Below are 19,333 nucleotides of genomic sequence, written 5' to 3'. Positions count from 1 at the left end.
TCAATTTATATATACAGATTATGGGCCAAGTTATCATTAATAAAATGGTAAATTTGTCTATGGATTGTCCTTAGAAGAAATCTTGCTTTTTTATATAAATTATGGGCTAAACTAACAGTGATTAAACTCTCAACCTTAAAATATAGATTATGGTCTATATTTACAAGCTTTTACACACAGCATATATGGGTATAGATAACCTTGATAAACTTAAATTAAATGCAGTGAAAATGTCAACATTGATAATGTTAACTTGTTATTGATAAACTTCTATATATTATCTCTGGGCTAAGCTAAACTAGCTTGGGAAGAGCCGGTGCGTGTGTTTTCAAAATAAAACATTCTCCGCCCCCTCTCGTTGCGCATTTCCGGTAGTACGACGTCACTTCTGGATGTCAATATGCGGCTTGTTGCGGCGCTGGGGAAACAGAACCACTGGAAAGATGTAAACCAAGCAACCTGCGAACACCAGCATCCGCGAAGACACTGAACATTTCCCCCGGAGAAACCGTAACTAAGACCCGACAAACGCAAACACAGCCACGGACGGCTCCCTGGGTCGTTACCTCCGAGACAGCGGAGCGTCTGCCTAAACGCAGCCATCTTTTGTGAGAGAATGTACGGGGCCTGCTCGGGCTCCGGTCGGGGCCGGAGTGTGCTGATGCTGACTACCGCGCTCCTGTTCTCCGTTGTCGGGCTGCTGTCTGCGCTGCCCGGCGTCACCGAAGCGAAGGAATGCGACAAAGCGTGCGTGAACGGACAGTGCAACGCCGCCACTGGCAGCTGTGTGTGCTTCCCCGGCTGGACCGGGGACCAATGCCAGCACTGCGGAGGGAGATTCAGGTACCGTGAACGCACCAGCGGGATTAATAACGCTGATTTGAACGCTCGCACACAGACGCTGTGAATGAATGAGTGTGTGTGTGGCGTCAGCGTTTGCTTTGCTTTGATTTGAGTTCAGGTAATTAGTCAGCTGGTGATGGACTGAGCACACCTGAAGCATTTTAACAGCCGCCCGTCACTATTAGTACTGCCACTACTACCACTGTTAGTGTTAATATCACTACCACCTGCTACTGCACTACTGCACTACTGTTACTGCTGCCACCACTAATACCATTGCTACTGCTATTACTACCACTGCTACCACTTATACTTCTCTACTACCATTCCTATTTTTACTGCTACCACCACTACTATCATTACTATTACTACTAGTACTACCACCACTACTGTCATTACTAGTACTACCACCACTACCTCATTATTGTAACTACTACTACCACCACTACTACTACCATTACTCTTATTACTACCACTGTTACTGCTACTGCCACCACCATAACAAATACTGTTACTACCACCACCACCACCACCACCACTACTATCAGTACTATTACGACTAGTACTGCCACTGTTACTGCCACCACCATAACAAATACTATTACTACTACCACCACTACTATCAGTACTATTACAACTAGTACTGCCACTTCTACCTCCATTGCTGTTACTTCTACTGCCATTACGCTTACTCTACCACTACTACTATCAATACTCTTGTTACTACTACTACTACTACCATTACAGTTACTACTATTACTACCACTACTACTAGAGCAGCCACTGCTATTACTCTTGCTGCGGTTACTAGTTTCCATGTCTGATAACTGATGCTAGTATCCGTGCAAGCTGTAAACAAACATTTGTGCTGATGTATTTGTCACTCCACCATAGTAAACACTTTGTTTAAAATACTGTCACTGTTACATATTTACATCACGTCGATTTTGACTGATATTAGACCGATACTGAGTTTTGCATCTGTGTGTAACACCCCAATACTACCACGGCTACTGATGGGTCACAGTTTCCCACTAAGGGTTGGATTTCCCCAGCGTGGGAAATAGAGTCTAGAGGAGGCGCAGAAGTCTAGTTCTCTGTCAGATCACCTGATTAACATGATGCTGAAATGTTACAGTGGAATTATTGATCAATAACGGAAAGAGTAGATCTCCTCCTTCAGGTTTAAGCCACAGAGGTGACTGGTGGTGGAACTGTCTGTCTGTCCCTTGTTGTCTATTTTCAACAAAGCTTAGTGAAAGTACTACTGTGTAATGGAAAATGTAGAGTGCAGTTCAAAAAAAAAGTGTCACCTTTTAATTAATGATAATATTATGTCCTTTTAAAAGTGTCACTTCTCTGTTAATATCCCGTCCCAAACTGTTTTGATGACACTTAATCAAGACAAAATCAATAATGATTACACTATTGATCAGTTTATAGAGGATTATGTCACGCCGCTCATCCTGGCAACGCGACATAAAACAAATAGAACATATTTGTTTTCCTCGGTCGGGTCAAATTTGAGCTTTTTTTCAGTAATCTTATATTTCCGTTCCGTGTGGTTCTTGGCGAGCTCATCGTTTTCCAGCATCATGATGAGTTGGCATGTCTGTGTAGCTGAATCAGAGTTGTTGTTTTTTTGTTTTTTTCATGGTATTTTGTGTTATTTTAGTTGAATGTGACACCCGGCGTCCTGCTGCCTCAGCTCCGTGTCAGTGTCGCTGAGGGGGGGGACAGGCAGGGAAAGCTGGGGCTGTTTACACATTAGCAGGTGAAATGGAGGCCGACTGAGCTGCCAGTGTTTCACAATGACAGCGTTGAGTGCTCGCTGCATGAAGTAGCTCGGTTGTGGTTGAGAACTGGGAGCCAGTTGCACTCAAAGTATCAGCTGTAGCAGTCTGTGCCTGTCTGTGGGTGATGATCACTAGACACCAGCTGTGGAGGCTCAGTTGTTCGCAAGGACGTCCCGTGTCAGATTACTGGATTTTTACTGTTTAGTCATTAAATCGGTGGTCATCAACTGGTTGCCCCGTGGGCCACAACTGGTCCGGCAGCATTAATATCCGGCCCGGTAGATGAATAAACAATTTAAAAGTAATTTAAATTGTTTTACTTTTCAAAATGGTGAGTTTCCATTGTATTATACAGAAGTTTTGTTCCCAGAATCGTTCAGTACTAAGTCACTGAACTGAAATACTACTGAAGGTGGTCGTGATCCGGCTCGCGATTGCCGCTTTCGGCAGTGATGTCGCTAAATACACCAGACTCCTCCTGTTAAATACAGATTTTGGACATTTTCTTGCTAAATGTTGGAGATTAACGTAATTCTTTCAGGATTTTTAAGTCTTTTAACTACATCTACATTTCGGCATTGTTGGCTTTGATTCTTGTGTCGGACGTGGCGCTCATGCCTCTTCCAGTGACGACACCCTCTGACCAATCAGTGGCCGGCAGTCTGTCGAGGTCACATTTTTGAGTATTGGCAGAACAGGAACTTCCCCTAGCTGAGTAGTACTACAACTGCACAGTATAATGGAAAAACACCAAAAGAGCAGGTTTAAATCAGCAGCTTCATTGTGATGGTTAAATGTCTTGATTGGGGGCTGTCTCCACCCCCCCCTACTGTCTGTCAGTGGAAAACCAACCCTCGCAAGATCAGGGCCACCAGGTATCAGCGGCTATAAGGTCGAGGCAGCAATGGCGTTATTTTAGACGTTCATCGCCACGGTGAAAAAGAGAAAACCGTTGTTGGAGGAAGTGAGGAAGAGGAAACGACTATCTGAGCGAGAATAGACTCCTGCTTTAAATAATCACATGCAGTCACATGTTAAATTCCCAGAGTCCAATGTGCCGTCTTCTGGTTTAATATTTAGTCTGGAAAAGGTTGTTTAACTCCAAGGGATTTGGTGTCTAGCAAGGAAAGCATGTATTCTATCTCTAATGTGAGGATATGGAAGACATTTACTGCTTTTCTTTGTTGTTGAACAGCATTTTTTTTTTTTTAATTAAAATTGGTCGTTTTTGTTGTGTCATAAACCACTCTATTCCTTCACCAAAGTCCATAGAAAAAAATCTGCGATTTTTAAACCATGGCACACACACACACGCGTTAATCTACGACTGCCTCTATTGATATGTTTTAAATGATTTATTTTGTAAGTTCTGTGCCTGAAATTAACTTAATAAAACTGACTTTTTATCAAGCCAATACGTGATACTTTCAGTACAGTGTTTCCAGCATCATGAGTGATGTAGAAGCTCCCTCACGGCTTCAGACATGAAATAACAAACGTGCTGCTGCTGCTGTTGTTGTTGTCTGTGGCCCTGTGTTGTGCGTTTCTCATGGTCAAAGGTTGTGATAGTTTTTCCGGGCTCGCCCGTGGTCTGACACTGTGTTTAGCATACACACAATGCTGCCATACAAGGCCGGCCGAGCGCTTGGTAAAAGCAGCTTTTTCTGTGGCGCGAGTCGTGCCAACACGGGAGTCCTCATCAGCCGCGAGAGCCAAAATCAACATGAAGGAGGGCAACACACTAGTGTGTCTTGTTGTAGCACTGATGGCAGGAAATCGAGATTTTCTCTTTGATTCAAGTGCGATTCGGCACTTTGAGGTTGTGTCGATTAAAGCGTGCGTCCACTTTCAGTCTGACTCTGACTCTGATAACTGTTTAACTTGTCTAGACACAAAAGCCGCCAGAGATGGACTGGGTTGGATGGGTACACACACATCTGAGGGCTTTCAGGACACCGGTCCACCAAAAGTACTGTAAAATGTGTAAATTCCTGGACATCCTGCACACGTTCGTACTCACATCAGGGGGTCATCCCTGTAGATGGGATGGAACATTCCAGTCAGGATTGGAAGCTGGTTTGGGTTAATTTTGGCTTTGTCTGGAAATTTAACCTGTTGGTGTACATGAAGAGATCTGGAAAAATGTCTGTGGGAACTAACTTGCACTTCCTCAGGCGCAGTTTTAGGAAAGTATTCTAAAAGCAGCTTTATTGATACATTATCCCACGGCCTGTTTAGCCCACAATTTGTAATATAATCGCCATAATGACAAGGAAAATCACAGTTTACCCATCCTACTATAAGAAGTGAACCAACAACCCTCCTGTCACAAGCCCAGTGCCACTTAATTAAGCCAGGAATCAAACCCTGGTCAACAATCGCAGCCCTGACAGTTATTCATTTATTTTTGACACCTATGAACCGGCAATGCTCATTTTTACATCATCATTATTCTCGTTTTCATTCGAAAAACATATTTAAAATGATGACTGTGTGATATTTGTGCCGATCTATGTTCTCTTCAGTGTGCAGAATAAGACGTGTACAGATTCCGGACAATAATTAATCTAAAATTGTATTTTGACACATTTTGGCTTTAACAGATATTAGAATTTATCATTGAATTATAACTGTTACCATGTGTTTGCTTGTTTATGGACATGTGCATTGTAAGTGACCATTATTATGCATGTAAATATGAAATAGGCCAAGCCTGAATATTATTTCTGAATAACAATGTTTAAAAAACCAAAAAAGGCCAAATACTCGAGATTCTGTGATTGGTTTTCCTCAATTAACAAACAAACTAACATGTCTTTTATTTTTGAACATACCCGAGTCATTAAAATAATTTCCGGATATTAATCTGCCTGTCCTGTTGGGCTCAGGTCAAAATATTCACGCTGTAATCCAGATTTTCTTCTCTTGCCTGTCCAGTGTTTGGACGTCAGCTCGCCGCTTCTGTTTTATTCACTCTTCATCTGAGCGTTTTCTCATCCTGATTCATAAAATTGAGCTGCGTCTCGCTGTCACTGTGGACGACGCGCCGACCCCGCTGTGAACTGTTTATCTGCTCTTTGAAAGGTGTTGAGTCGAGTGTTGTATTTGTGCAAAGACGACAGGAAACGAATGGGGGATAAAAAAAAAAAAGGTAGAGAGAGACGTGGACTGAAGTGATGTCACAGCTTATGTAAAACTCTCTGGTTCTTTGTCAAAATGTAAATCCTAAAACCTGGACGTGGTAAAAAGAAAGCAGTAAATGAGGGATTATCTCTTTTTTTTTAATGAATATTTGGGCTGACTTTTATTAATTTTGAGAAAATGAATCCTCCTGCTGTAAAAATCCCACACTTTGAACCTCACAGTCCACAAACGACTCGGGGAAATCAAAAGTATGTGACAAGGTTTACTGTCAAATCAAGCCAATTTTAATGCTATATGTCTATGTATCTGTGTGCATAAATTAATAAATAATTTTATTATATATATATATATATATATATCGCAATATACAGTATAGCTAAGCAATATTTCTGTCAGGCTGCTTGATATGGCTTATAAATATTATAATATCTGGATATTTTAGATATTAAGAGAGTGAAAATACACTGAAAATACACTCTAAAATAAAACATTGATCTGTATTGTACGATCCTAAAATACGGTTCATTTCAGATAATACCTGAATTAAATGAAGGATATTTACGCGCGTTAGAGACGACAAAATTGGCTATAAACATGGTCAGATTCTGCTATAACACAAGTGACTGTTTTCATATGTGTTTTTTTAATCAATATATAATATTTAGTGCATTTGACAAATGTTTTCAGTAGAGAAAACATGATTTTTGTCAATGCAGCAGCCTTTAAAATCGTCACAGCTACCTTACCATACCTTGTCTCATGTCACGATATAGATATAATATTGATTTAATGCACAGCCGTAGTATTTAATTAATATTTGGGGAGTAAAATGGCCAATTGTCACATTTTAGAAACTGGGCCGTGCACAAATCCCTCGTTGTTGAACGGTTCTAATGCATTTTAACAGGCGTGTGAAACCCTCTGTTGTCGTTCCATGAGTGCCTGGGTGCAATCGTTGTTTACAGTCATGTTTACCAGCTCACAGTCGTCTTTCGGCTTCTTCTTCCTCTTCTTCCTCCCCTGCTTTTTTCTTCTCGCCGGCTGGCGGCGGCGATGGCAACGCGGCTTCTTTTTCTTGGCACGTCAACTTTCACCAACTGTTGTGGAATAGCAAATTTTGGCAGGCATATCATGTTTTTGTGTGTGTGTGTGCAAATATTGCACAAAAAAGGGAAAATAAAGTTAAGATATTGAGCCACAATGCTTAAATTATTATTATAATATCATATAATTATATTATTTTTCAAATCAAATTATTCATAAATTAAATTTTAGTGTTTTTTTTTTGCAGTTTATTTATTTTGTGGTGTATTTGTCTCCAACTGTTGCTTCCTGAAGGCTGACTCTTTGTTTGTTTTATATATTTAATTTACACACAAAGGGATGCAGAGAGGGAGAGACTTAGAAATATTCTCGGTCACGTAACTCGGCTATGAGGAGAAGTCGCGAGCTATTTAAAATTGAAGAAAACACACGTGGTTGTGCACTTGAGAAACGGCCTGAGACACTTAACACATGACTGGCCTATTAAAATCTATACCAGTTAAAGTCTACGGTATCTTAAGTGTGTGTTTGCTGCTGTTAGAGACACAGAAATGGAATTTTGTGTTGCTTTGTAAACCTCGCTCTTCTCCTGCACCAAATTCCATAGAGAAAATCAACGTTTGTTTACATCACGGCACATGATGGCACACAGGAGTTGTTGAGCCACCGCTGCCCCCATTTATACGTTCAGACGTATTATGTTGTGACTTCGGTGTTCGGAATCCTTATTTTGGATTTACCTCAGAGACACAAATTCACAAAGTAGACCAGCAACTCCTGTGTCCATGTGAGCTAAAAAAACGCAGATTTTCTCAATGGAATCTGGTGCAAGAGAGTTTTTAGACTTTTTTTGTTCACATTTGTCGCCCCCTGAATGAAGACGTTGTGTTTGCTCTCGTCTCTCTTTAAACCACTTTAAACATCTGTAGTCTGTGCTGCAAAGAGACTGTATCTCACAGGGCGAGGAGGAGGAGCTGCTGCTCGGCTCAGATTCTTATCTGTACAAAAAACCCAAAAAAAACAGTAATCACAAGTTCACCACATCTTGCTCTTTTTATCTTGACACATTTCCGGCGACTTTTGGTTAAAACACGAGTGTAGAAGGAAAATTGTCAGGAATTCAGTGTAGTGAAATTCAGTTTTTTTATGCTGCCCAGGAGTCAAAGGGTCATTTTGGTGTTTCTTAATTAACTCTCTCATGAGCTACAAATGCCATCCACCTTACGCCTCATGTTTACTGATTTATTGACCACCTATGCAAAGAATCTTCCACTAATTTATGTATAAATTCAAGGAATGTCTGTTTGTTAACTACATACCTGGTAGATACTCAAAAAGCTATGATTATCAGACCAAAAGAACAGCGTTACTGAGCTTATGCTTCTATACAGTTTAGTCCCGGTGATTAAATTACATAAGGTTTAATTGGAGTTATTAAATTTTTATATACATGTGACTCTCTTGTGCTTTATGTAATTATAAACCAGCTGTTTTTAGACTCTCCACAGATTAAATTGACGTCGACTCCAAAAATTTAGTCTTAAGTGTGCTTTAAAGTGACATTGACGGACAATGCTTTGCTATTTTAGTCCCATTATGTGTGCTTTTTTTTTTTTTTTTACAGCCTGGTGGTTGTAAATACATTTAGCCCTGGTGTGATTTGACTTTTACATGTTAAAACAAAACAAACAAAAACAGAGCAACAGTTATGACCTGAGGTGAACTGTGTCCACAGTGAAGTTTAGAACGTTTAGTCCGGGCGATGCTCTGTGCTGATTGCAGGCCAACAAGTTGTTGACATCCACCGATTATTGGAAAAAATGAAATTACCAGATGTTAAAATTGAGACACAAGACTTTAACGTGAAGAAACCAGATCTAATCTGATCAGTAAAAGTCCCCTCAGTATCTCCTGGAGTTCCCCCCCCCCCCCCCCATGTTTTGTGACAGGAAGTAATGTTTTGTACACAAACTAAATTTATTTAGTTTAAATTTTTCTGAAATGGATCAAAGAAACCAGAAAATATTCACATTGAAGGACCTGAAAAACAAGATAACTTGCATTATTTATATTAAAGAAACACAACCTGGTCATGCTTATTTGCTGCTGTTTTCTTTTTTAATGTTTTGTTAATTTTAATATGTGGTCATGTACTTGTAATCAACTGCTTGTTGCGTTTTGTTTTACTACTTTTAGTGAAGCGCCTTGACATATTAACTTCTACGGAATCAAAATTTAGTGGAAATTTAGTGGACATTTTTTTCCCCCTTCTCATTTAAATTCCCCAAATGATCCGAGTAAATGTCGTGGGGAGTTCATAATCTGCGCTTTTTTGCAGCCAAGTTCAAAAAGAATGTTCGATGCATCTCTAATTAAAACTAATTAACAACTAGCAAACCTGTTACGGATTAGAGTATTAGGGTCACACATGAAAAAAATATTTGAGTTTATTGAGTTTAAAGTCAGAATTCAGAGTTTAAAGTCAGAAATTCTGAGAATAAAGTCACAATTCTGAGAATAAAGTCACAATTCTGAGAATAAAGTCAGAAATTCTGAGTTTAAAGTCAAAATTCTGAGAATAAAGTCAGAAATTCTGAGTTTAAAGTCACAATTCTGAGAATAAAGTCAAAATTCTGAGAATAAAGTCAGAACTCAAATATTTCTTTTTTCCTGTGTGGCCCTAATCCTCTTCCATATAAAACCGATTAAAACAAACTCATTTAAAAAACCTTGGACACAAGGTACTAAAATCTGTGAAGATCCTTGTCTTTCACGCACAGCTCTATACTCTTATTTCCTCTCAGTTTGCTGCAGTCTTGTTGTCGAAAAAACCTGGCTGCTGCTGCTGCTGCTGCTGCTGCTGCTGCTGCTGCTGCTGCTGCTGCTGTTGCTGCTGCTGCTGCTGCTGTGTGGTCAGGGCAGCTCAAGGTCCAAGGCCCAGGGTGTTGTTAACCTTAAAAAAAAAACAAAAACACAACAACTTTACAGGCCAAACACATGACGCACTGCTGCTTGTTTGCTTCCCAGTGCAGCTTTTATCAGCTCAGGTGATTTAGAGACGGTTCATCAGCAAACTCGTCTCCCGTCACCGGCTTTCACTCTTTGACACTGTAACTGTTCTTCAGAGAGGAGTTTATCTCTCTCCCTCACACACACACACACACACACACATACATACACACACCAGGAGGTTATCTAACAAGCAGTGCAGCGCTGTAATTACAGCTCTCTCAGTGCTAATATAGCCAGCTGAGTCCTGCTGGGACGCTGGGCGAGAAGACAAACACTGAACTCTCAGAGGGCGAGAGGCTCCGGACTCCACTGAACTCAACACCACAACACCGCAGCTGCACGTTCAGGGTTGTCCTGCCTTCGCTGTGCTCTTGGCCTGTCACTTTTTTTATTTAAAATTGGATATTATTTCATAATAATACTGAAAACTAGGGGTGGGAGTCAGACAGATGGAAATGTAAACTCAGATGCAATCCAAAAATCAGATGCACTGTAAAAATGTAAATAAAAATCAGGAAAAGCATTGAAGCTAAATCATGTTTGGGCTGTTTATTGCATCAATGTTTGCTACACAGTTGGAGAGTTATGTCCTTGATAAATGTGTTGTTAACAGCTTTGTGCGTTCATAAATGGTCTAAAAAAGAACGTTGGACTAATATTGGTAGAGTTTGTGACATTGGCATTGGGCACAAAAAAGTGGTATCGTCCCATCCATACTGACAAGTATTTATTTATTTTATGACAAAGTTCATATTTGAATAGTGCTTTATTGGGGTTTTCTCCGGGTTCTCCAGTTTCCTCCCACAGTCCAAAAACATGCAGATTAGGGGATTAGGTCAAATTGGGCGAGGCGAGCGTCATACAAGAAAACAAGTCGTATAAACATGTGATTAAACCGCTCTGGGAGCAAAGTTTAAGTGTCAAACACACTTCAAAGGTCAAGTGTGTAACGTTTTAGGAGGGTTTTATTGGCAGAAACACACTATACTACCTACAAGTGTGTTTTCATAAGTGTATAATCCAAAAAAAAGAGAAACAGTTTGACTTTTGTAGCTTTTTGAAGGCCATCCACAGGTTTTAAAGCAGAAAAGTTAGCCGAACAAATGAAGAATTGCTGCATCCTTTCTGGCATCTGAAGGCCACCGTAGTTCCTGCTGAAGGAGTCATCTGTTTGTTGCAATCTGCAGTCTTACCATTAGATGTCACTAATTCTTACACACTGGACCTATAAAGGGAATTCACATTGATAAAAGAAAATATTGGTTTATTCTCACAATGTCTTTATGATATGATTTACAGCAAACCTTAATTTCATTCTATAAAACATTGACAAACGAGACTTTAACTCTTCTGCTCTTCACGTGAAACCCGGGTCATCTTCGGTAATGCGTGTCCCGACATCCTCTATAGTTACTGCTCACTGGGACAGTAATCACAGATGATACTCAGGATCTGACAGGAGAATCTCTGGAGAATCTTGTCTGAATTTAAGCTCGTGTTGGGACAGCTGCACATTTGTCTTGTGTGTTGTTGTCGTTTTCATGCTGCTTTGTTAAATGGGACTCTTGCACATCCTGTTAATGATTTAAAAAAGTAAATGCATAAAGTATTTGTGGTTTTAACCTTGAATTTCTCTCTCCCTGCTTCCCCTCAGGTTGACGGGACCCTCTGGTTTTCTGTCTGACGGACCAGGAAACTACAAGTACAAGACCAAGTGCACGTGGCTGATTGAAGGACAGTAAGTACAGTGCTAATCCAACACCAGGGGGACAAGTTATTGGAGTGAGTTTTATAAAAGAGTTTGGAAAATGTCTCCTCAGCACTTAATCAGTTATTTTTATGCTGCAGTCACAACCTACATACAAGGTCAATACTCGCCCAAGTTGAAAAATCCTAACCCTGGTGAACACTTTTGTCATTGGCTATTTTAGTAGATGTAAACTGTAGCTTTATGCCTGGTTCACATCAGACGCACGGCGTGGACGTCGCCGCTGTGTTACGTCACGTTTTTAATTTTGAGTTCACAATTACTGTATTTGTCTGTTGAAAAGCATACTAATATGTTTATTTAACGTGTCAGTTTGACTGAAATGGCACTAAAAATTAACAAAGTAGCACCAAATATCTGGTGTTCACGTCTTTTTAAATTCTTAATACACTACTTTAACATGCAGCAAATTGTAAATAACTGCCAGATACTGAAAGTTATTCTGGAAGAAATGGACAAAAGCACATTTTCTGGACCTTTTTATGGTTAAAATTAGCACAAAAAAACTGTCCATAAGGACATTTTGTGGGTTACAGTAGGTGACAGAGGGGTTAAGCTTGTCTGGGCCACAGTTGTCACCCGCGGCTAATGCCCAGAAATCATAGAACAAGCTGGTTCACAGAAGAATAAAACGACGGCAACAAGATTCAGGCAGATAAACTAGAAGCTGAGAGCGGGTATATCGCCACCTAGTGTAGTGGAGGCTGGTACACTAGAGCTTATGTACTGGGACAAGAACAATAGCGTAGTCATAGCTGGATTTAACTCTGCATGGAAACTGGTTCTGACTTAGATTTTAAAAAAAGTGTTTCAGGAACACATTTAAAAGGGAAAAAAAAGAACCTTTAGGCAGTTGTGGGATGGATTGAGAAAGCAGAGCCTGTAAGTCAATATCGTACATTTTTCAGGCTTGTCATGATTAGTTGATCTGGTCTCAGCCCTTCAATGAGCACCATCAGGAAAATATACAATATCCACACGGTGATGGATGGAGATTAATGGCAAAGTAGCTGTGAAGAAACTCAATACTCCTTCTGTATTGTTAATGTCAGCATAACCGCACCACACAGTATGGATTCACGGGCGACACTTCTTAATTTTCCTGCGTGCCGGCTCCTCCAAACCATAAAGCCCTTTTGATTACATTTACATTCTCGGGCCCCGAGCCAACGCTCATACACGACTCTGTCGCAGCTCGCGAGGCCACACTCACACGGAGCTGTCCCAAGGGATTTGAACTCCTGACCTATCCTCTTGCTGGACAGTCTCTCTAATCACCGAGTCACTCAATCGTCCGGTGGTTTCATTTTACTCAAATGGCGCATTTTCACGGGGCCTTTAAACCTCAGCTGGTTCTTAACGGGAGGTTAATGCAGTGGCACATGCTTCAAAATGGCCAGAATACCTTTATTGAAGGTTGCTTCATGAACCCCATAGATTGCACTTTAAAGGGATAGTTTGGGATTTTTGAATATAAAACCAACATCGGCTTGAGTGAACACAGTTTAAAGATTATGTTCACCACTTAACCTTGCTATAGGGCAGCTTTTTTCCAACTTTAAACATCTCTTTGTAGACTATTATCCTCTCCTTTGCCAAAGCAAAAACAGTGATTTTCTTTTAGCCCCCAGGACACAGGAGTTGTTGCTCTCCTGTTGTCTTGATCAGTAAGTTTGTATCACTGAGTTAACTCCAAACAACGTCTTTCTTACGCCGATGTCACAGAATAACACGGTGGAAGTGAGCAGTGACAGCAGGAATGGACTAACAACGTCTGTCTTTTTGAGAGATAAAAATCACAGTTTTTGCAATGGAGTCTGGTTCCCGGGAGTACGAGATTTACATAGTGACTCAGACTGCATTTTTCTTGCTGAAAAAAAGCTGTCAAACGGCAAGATAAAGTGTTCTTAAAACAGTGTAGACTTAAAAGGTGAACCGTCCACAGCCGTGTTGTCTGGACTTGGTGCCATCGACCCAAAACACATGCAGGAGGATAATGGAGCTGCATATTCACAAACGCTGTGGATTCAAAAACACAAACCTAAACACACGCAGAAGCGAAAAGACACACAAACCCCAAAACACACAGGACAGAAAACGCACACAAACCCCAAAACACGCAGGACAGAAAACGCACACAAACCCCAAAACACGCAGGACAGAAAACGCACACAAACCCCAAAACACGCAGAACAGAAAACGCACACAAACCCCAAAACACGCAGGACAGAAAACGCACACAAACCCCAAAACACGCAGAACGGAAAACGCACACAAACCACAAAACACCAGCAAGTCCCAAAACGCCGGCAAGTCCCAAAACGCCAGCAAGTCCCCAAACATTTGAGTTTGCCCCTCTCGGCCGACAGAAACGACAACGGAAGCATACTCAAAAACGGAAGTGCTCAGGTGTGTTGGAGCGCTCGTTTTTGTTCAACTCTACGACCAGCCGTTATGATGCTCGGGGACTACTTAATTTCGCAAATGTTTTGGGACTTGCCGCTGTTTTCGGATTTGTGTGTGTTTTCTGTCCTGCGTGTTTTGGGGTTTGTGCGTGTTTTCGCTTCTGCGTGTGTTTTCATTTGGGTTTTTGAAGCGCGTTTCTCCTCCTGCATGTGTTTTGGGGCGTTGCAGTGTGTTTGCCCGTCGGCCACCGTACATCCTTACTTCTCAGCACAGGGAGTGTGCAGAGTGCACCTGTAAATACAACCCCAACTTCAACAACCCTTAACTTTTCCCTTAATCCTCCTCTGCAGTTTAATGTATTGAAACCCTCCGCAGTGGCCTGAGGTGAACTGAGCCGCAGACGCACACTGATCTGTTCCATGTGGTGACATTTGACTGCCTTGCTCAAAGGGAATGTGATGTTGTTGTTTTTTTTTTTTTTTATAAATGACAATGTTTCTTTGTCCTGATTTTTGATTAATTATTAACCGGTCACAAGTCGACTTTTGTAACCGTGCCTCGGGGCCGCTGCAGCCATCCTTTCAGTTTATGTGTCTGAGAGAAGAGGGGAGGGAGCCAGCTGAGTCACCACTTCACTCCACTAAATGAAAATATGAGGAGAGAAGTGAGACTATTCATAACATTTCCTGTACATCTTGTGCTGCCGCCGTCGTGGATGTGCTAAATGGACCTTTGTCTTCCCCCCGTTTCCCTGTGATTGCATTTTGCGACGTTAACCAAATTTAGAGCCGTGACATTTAAGAAATCTTGTGAACGTCTTTAAATCAGAAACTGATTAACCAAGCCCTGCTTTTTATGCCTCAATATCTGACGCCCATAACTGTAAAAACTCTCCATCTCAGGCAGGGTTTTTTTTTCCCCATTTCGCACAGTGGAGAAGCAAATGTCACCTATATGTGGAATAAATAAAAAAAAAAAAAACGTGTCACATTTCACAGATTCATTTTGTAGTTAAAATGCAGCCAAAACAAGTGTATTTATATAAAGTCACTTTAAATTCTTTAATTTAATCTTAAACAGAAAGTTATATAGTATCTGTAGTCTTTGGTCGTGAATGTTTCTGCCGTATCGGTTGGTTAATTATCAATCTAGTTTTAGCTCATGTAGTTAAGTTCACCTGACCTTTAACACTCTTAACAACCTGTTTACGGTTGAGGTCAGAAAAGACGTGAACATCAACTAATAATACTTAAAACTGAAGAACTGACACGGATTAATCGATCAGTAATTCATTTGCTAAACTAGCATCAACTTTTTTGATAATTGATAAATCAGTCTGTGAGTTTTCTGATATTTCAGCTTCTTTAATGTGAATATTTTCTGGATTCTTTGCTCCAATGTAACAAATAAATCGTTCAAATTGAATAAGTTTGGTTTGTGGGCAACTATTTTTTTTAACACTTCCTGAAAATTTTCTATTAAAACATTAAAATAGTCTTCTGAAATTCTATAATAATCCACAGACTAACTGATAATGAAAATAAATAGGGTTGAAACCAGTGATTATTTTTTATAATAAGTCATTTTTTAATTATCAAAATAGTGGATTAATATTCAATTCATCGTTAAATGTATTACTAGTTGCAGCAGGAGCTGAAATAGACACATTAAGCGCTTGATGGTGAGCTTTCGGCAGCTAGCATCAAAAGCTAGCGTAAAAACAAACATCTTTTGTTATCCGTCGACATGTTGCTTTCGCCATTTGTTTCTACAAAATACAACAAAAAACATTTATTAGAGAGTTGTTATGAACTGGTATTCATATCTACTCGATCTACTCTGACGTAAAACGGAGTGCGCCAAAAGCCCAAAGTTAGCCACAGGATGACAAAACCTACGCTAGCTTTAGGCTTCAAAATAGATGCATGTACATGAATGTTAATAATGTCGTTTGTTTGTGTGTGTGTGTGTGTTTTCTAGGCCCAACACCATTCTCAGATTAAGATTTAACCACTTTGCCACCGAGTGCAGCTGGGATCATCTCTACGTGTACGATGGCGACTCCATCTACGCTCCTCTCCTCGCCGCGTTCAGGTACGTTTACTCCTCAGACATGTGGTATTGTTTTGAATCTGCAAAACAAACCATTTTTAAGGACTCTTTTGCTGATAAATTCATCACAACTCTCAACTTATATATGTGTTAATCGCAAAAATGTAAGCAAAAGACTGATGTGGACCATCCATCCATCCATCTTCTATGGCGCTGGTGCCAATCCCAGCTGACAAATGCCGGGGTCATCAGTCCATTCACTGTCGCACTCACATCTATGCTCAATGTAGAGTGTCTACTTTACCTTATCCCCAAATCTGCATGTTTTTGGACTGTGGGGGGAAACCTGAGAACCCGGCCCATGTTCCGTCGTCTTACTGAAAAGGCAAAAGCTCAGTATTGAGGCACAGGCTGATATCAGTGTTTTTATCAGACACACAGGAGAAACTCTGTGACTCTTTTCAATATACAAACATAATTGAACCGTTGATTTGCCACACAAACAAAGCCCAAAGCTCTAATGTAACTCCACATAATGACCTCTAATGTTCGCCGCTGTTGTTATTGCAGCGGTCTGATTGTTCCTGAGCGCTATGGGAACGAGACGGTTCCTGAGGTGGTGTCTCAGTCTGGATACGCGCTGCTGCACTTCTTCAGTGACGCCGCCTACAACCTGACTGGCTTCAACATCTCCTACAGGTGAGTGAGACGCCGTCGCATCCCCGCGGTTTACACCACGACCCTTTTTGGTTTTAAAAACAAGGACAATACAAAGTCAAGAAGCGTGTTTTTAGCTCCGCAGAAGTACATTTGAAGACAGTTTCCTTGTGGTGTGTCGCCTCGGGCTTCTGCATTTGAGCGTCTTGAAGTCATAATGGCGCTTTTCCACGACACAGTTCCAGCACAACTCGACTTGGCGCGGCTCGACTCTACTCGTTTGTTTTTATTTTTTGCTTTTCCCATTAGTGATAGTACCTAGTACCTGGTGCTTTCTTTTGGTAGCTGCTCTGGCAAGGTTCCAAATGGCCACTGATTGGTCAGAGAGTGTCGTCACTGAAAGAGTCATGAGTGCGACGTCCGACACAAGAATCAAAGCGAACAATGCCAAACTGTTATTACTTAAGGACTTAAAGGGGACATATTATGCAAAATCAACTTTTTAATCATTTTAATACTTTTATTTGGGACTCTGGAGGCCCTACCAGTCGCCAAAGTGTGGAAAAAGAATACTCAGTCCTTTTTTCGTGGTCCCCCTTAGTGTAAGTATAGGCGATAAAACACGCAATGTTGAATTCCCTGCGCATTATGACGGCAGCATGTGCATTTCACCCCGAATGTTACCACCCACTAGTAAGTTTACTTCGAGAGCTCCACCTTAGCTCCACCTTGTCCCTATAAAATGCGAGAGTGCAGACGAGGGAGGAAGAGCGGTATTATGTCAACGCGGAGGGACAAGTGTGCTGTTGGTGGCTGCACAGTGGAGCACAGTGTTTTACACAAACTTCCAGCCTCACAAGATTTTATATATGAAGCTAATGTGCCGGATAAAGTCAGCAAACGTGTGTTTGTACCACTTCGCATCAGACTGCGGCCAGCGGTTTATTTTATTTGCATATAAAGGGACCCGGCACAAAACCGAGTGTTCTGAAAGGGGCGTTTTTGGCAGGGTTATTGAAATGCTAGGGTGCTTCATCCTTATGGTATTTTGACCAAAGCATGTCACAGACATGTTCATTAGGACACCAGGGAACTATTTTAACTTGGAGAAATAGGGTATAATATGTCTCCTTTAAAAATCCTGAATAAATATCTCCAACATTTAGCAAATGGAAATGTCTAAAATCTCAATATTTAATAAAGGAGTCTGATGTATTTAGCGACAGCGCTGCTGAAAGCTGCAGATTCACAACCTGTTTCAGTTCAGTGACGGAGTCTGTGTGAACAAATCCTTTTAATCAACTGATTCTAATGATTCAATTACACCCAAAATAACTGCTTTACTAGTCTCTAGTTTGCGTGTTGAGGACGTACGATGAAGCAATCGAAAACGATACCAAAACGAGTAGAATCTAGCTGTGCCGAGCCGAGTCATACTGGAACTGTGTAGTGGAACAGTCCACCCATTCATTCGTGACAGAGTCACTAACTGGATAAAAGTCTCCCCACTGAATGACACAATACCGATCCGTCTCCTGAGACCACACGGTGCAGTGCAGATCATTTCTGTCTCGCCGGCTGTTGAGATGACTCGTCCTCTTCGCACCCTTGGAACACAGTGACGCCAAAACACAACTTTAACCTTCTGCATGATTCACCCTTCGCACTGCTGCCGTCCATTTGGACTGCGGCGTGTTTTTGTCAGACTGTCACTCCATGCACGTCGGCCCATGGCCAAGAGGAACAGGAAGGGTGGTTCCGTTGGTTCAAATCCCATGGAATGGGTAAGGACTGGGTGCCCCTGAGCAAAGAATCCCCCGTAGCTCCCCGCGCTGCTCCTGCGCCCGATGCAGAGGTCAAATTTACAATCACTAATTCTACCTTTAAGTAAGGCTGACACTATTCCTGTTTCATAATGACATTTAAGTTTTATTTCACCTATATTTTTGCTTGTTAGACCAAAGATTATATACGCAGATTGAAAGTTTGAGTGTGATTAGAAACCATATTCCAGATTATCTCCAGCTCCCGTGGATGGAAGGGTGGGTGGACGGACGTGTAAATGAATATTCAGGTAATTTAAGTTCAATATGATTGTGTAGCTTTTCATTCGCCCAGGTCAGAAATATCAATATGCCGATGCACTGGTTTTTGCTTGAGTTCACCTTAAAAACAAGTTGCTTCAGTGTGTTTATCCGTCAGGATTAAGGTGATCTGAGGCATCTATGCTGCTATATGATATGAATGAGTTGCAGTAAGCTCATGGATTGGTCTATCACATCAATGCTTTTATCAGTGGATGCACGGATAAATAAATCATGAGATAGAATCTTCCAGAACTGCCTTTAATTCTCTCAAAGCTGTCTTTAAAACTGGCATTCAAAGTATTAATAGGCCCCCCCAACATCTGCAAAGAGGAAAGCACTGCGTTTTCCTTTTGCTATTTTGGCACACGTCGCCATAGCGATGGGATTGAAGTTTGGCCGAGAAATGGAGAGCCTGATGAAAGCAAAGTGCCCTTGGGCCCCCCCGGCCTTTGGTGTGTTTTAGAAAAACAAAAAAGGTGGAGGAGCCGACACATCAAACCATCAGGAACATGAAAGGAAGAATG

At 41.1% G+C, this 19,333-nt stretch overlaps 1 protein-coding gene across 2 annotated transcripts in view; it reads left to right on the top strand.

The window, feature by feature from the left end:
- The first annotated feature begins 386 nt into the window (after positions 1–386).
- The window catches only part of atrn (attractin), a 132,305-nt gene continuing 113,358 nt past the window's right edge, over positions 387–19,333 (top strand). For both annotated transcript variants that reach the window (XR_009233723.1, XM_058614705.1), the window contains exons 1-4: positions 387–843; positions 11,494–11,577; positions 15,994–16,107; positions 16,636–16,764. Coding sequence is in view for 1 of the 2 variants with exons in the window: in XM_058614705.1 (XP_058470688.1) it covers positions 617–843; positions 11,494–11,577; positions 15,994–16,107; positions 16,636–16,764 (554 nt within the window). In the remaining variant the exon portion in view is untranslated. The remainder of the gene's footprint in view (positions 844–11,493; positions 11,578–15,993; positions 16,108–16,635; positions 16,765–19,333) is intronic.

The sequence above is a fragment of the Solea solea genome, chromosome 18 (assembly GCF_958295425.1).
Source record: "Solea solea chromosome 18, fSolSol10.1, whole genome shotgun sequence".
Taxonomy (NCBI): Eukaryota; Metazoa; Chordata; class Actinopteri; order Pleuronectiformes; family Soleidae; genus Solea; species Solea solea.
Note: the sequence above shows the minus strand (reverse complement) of the source record. Positions and strands in the feature narration are given on the sequence as shown.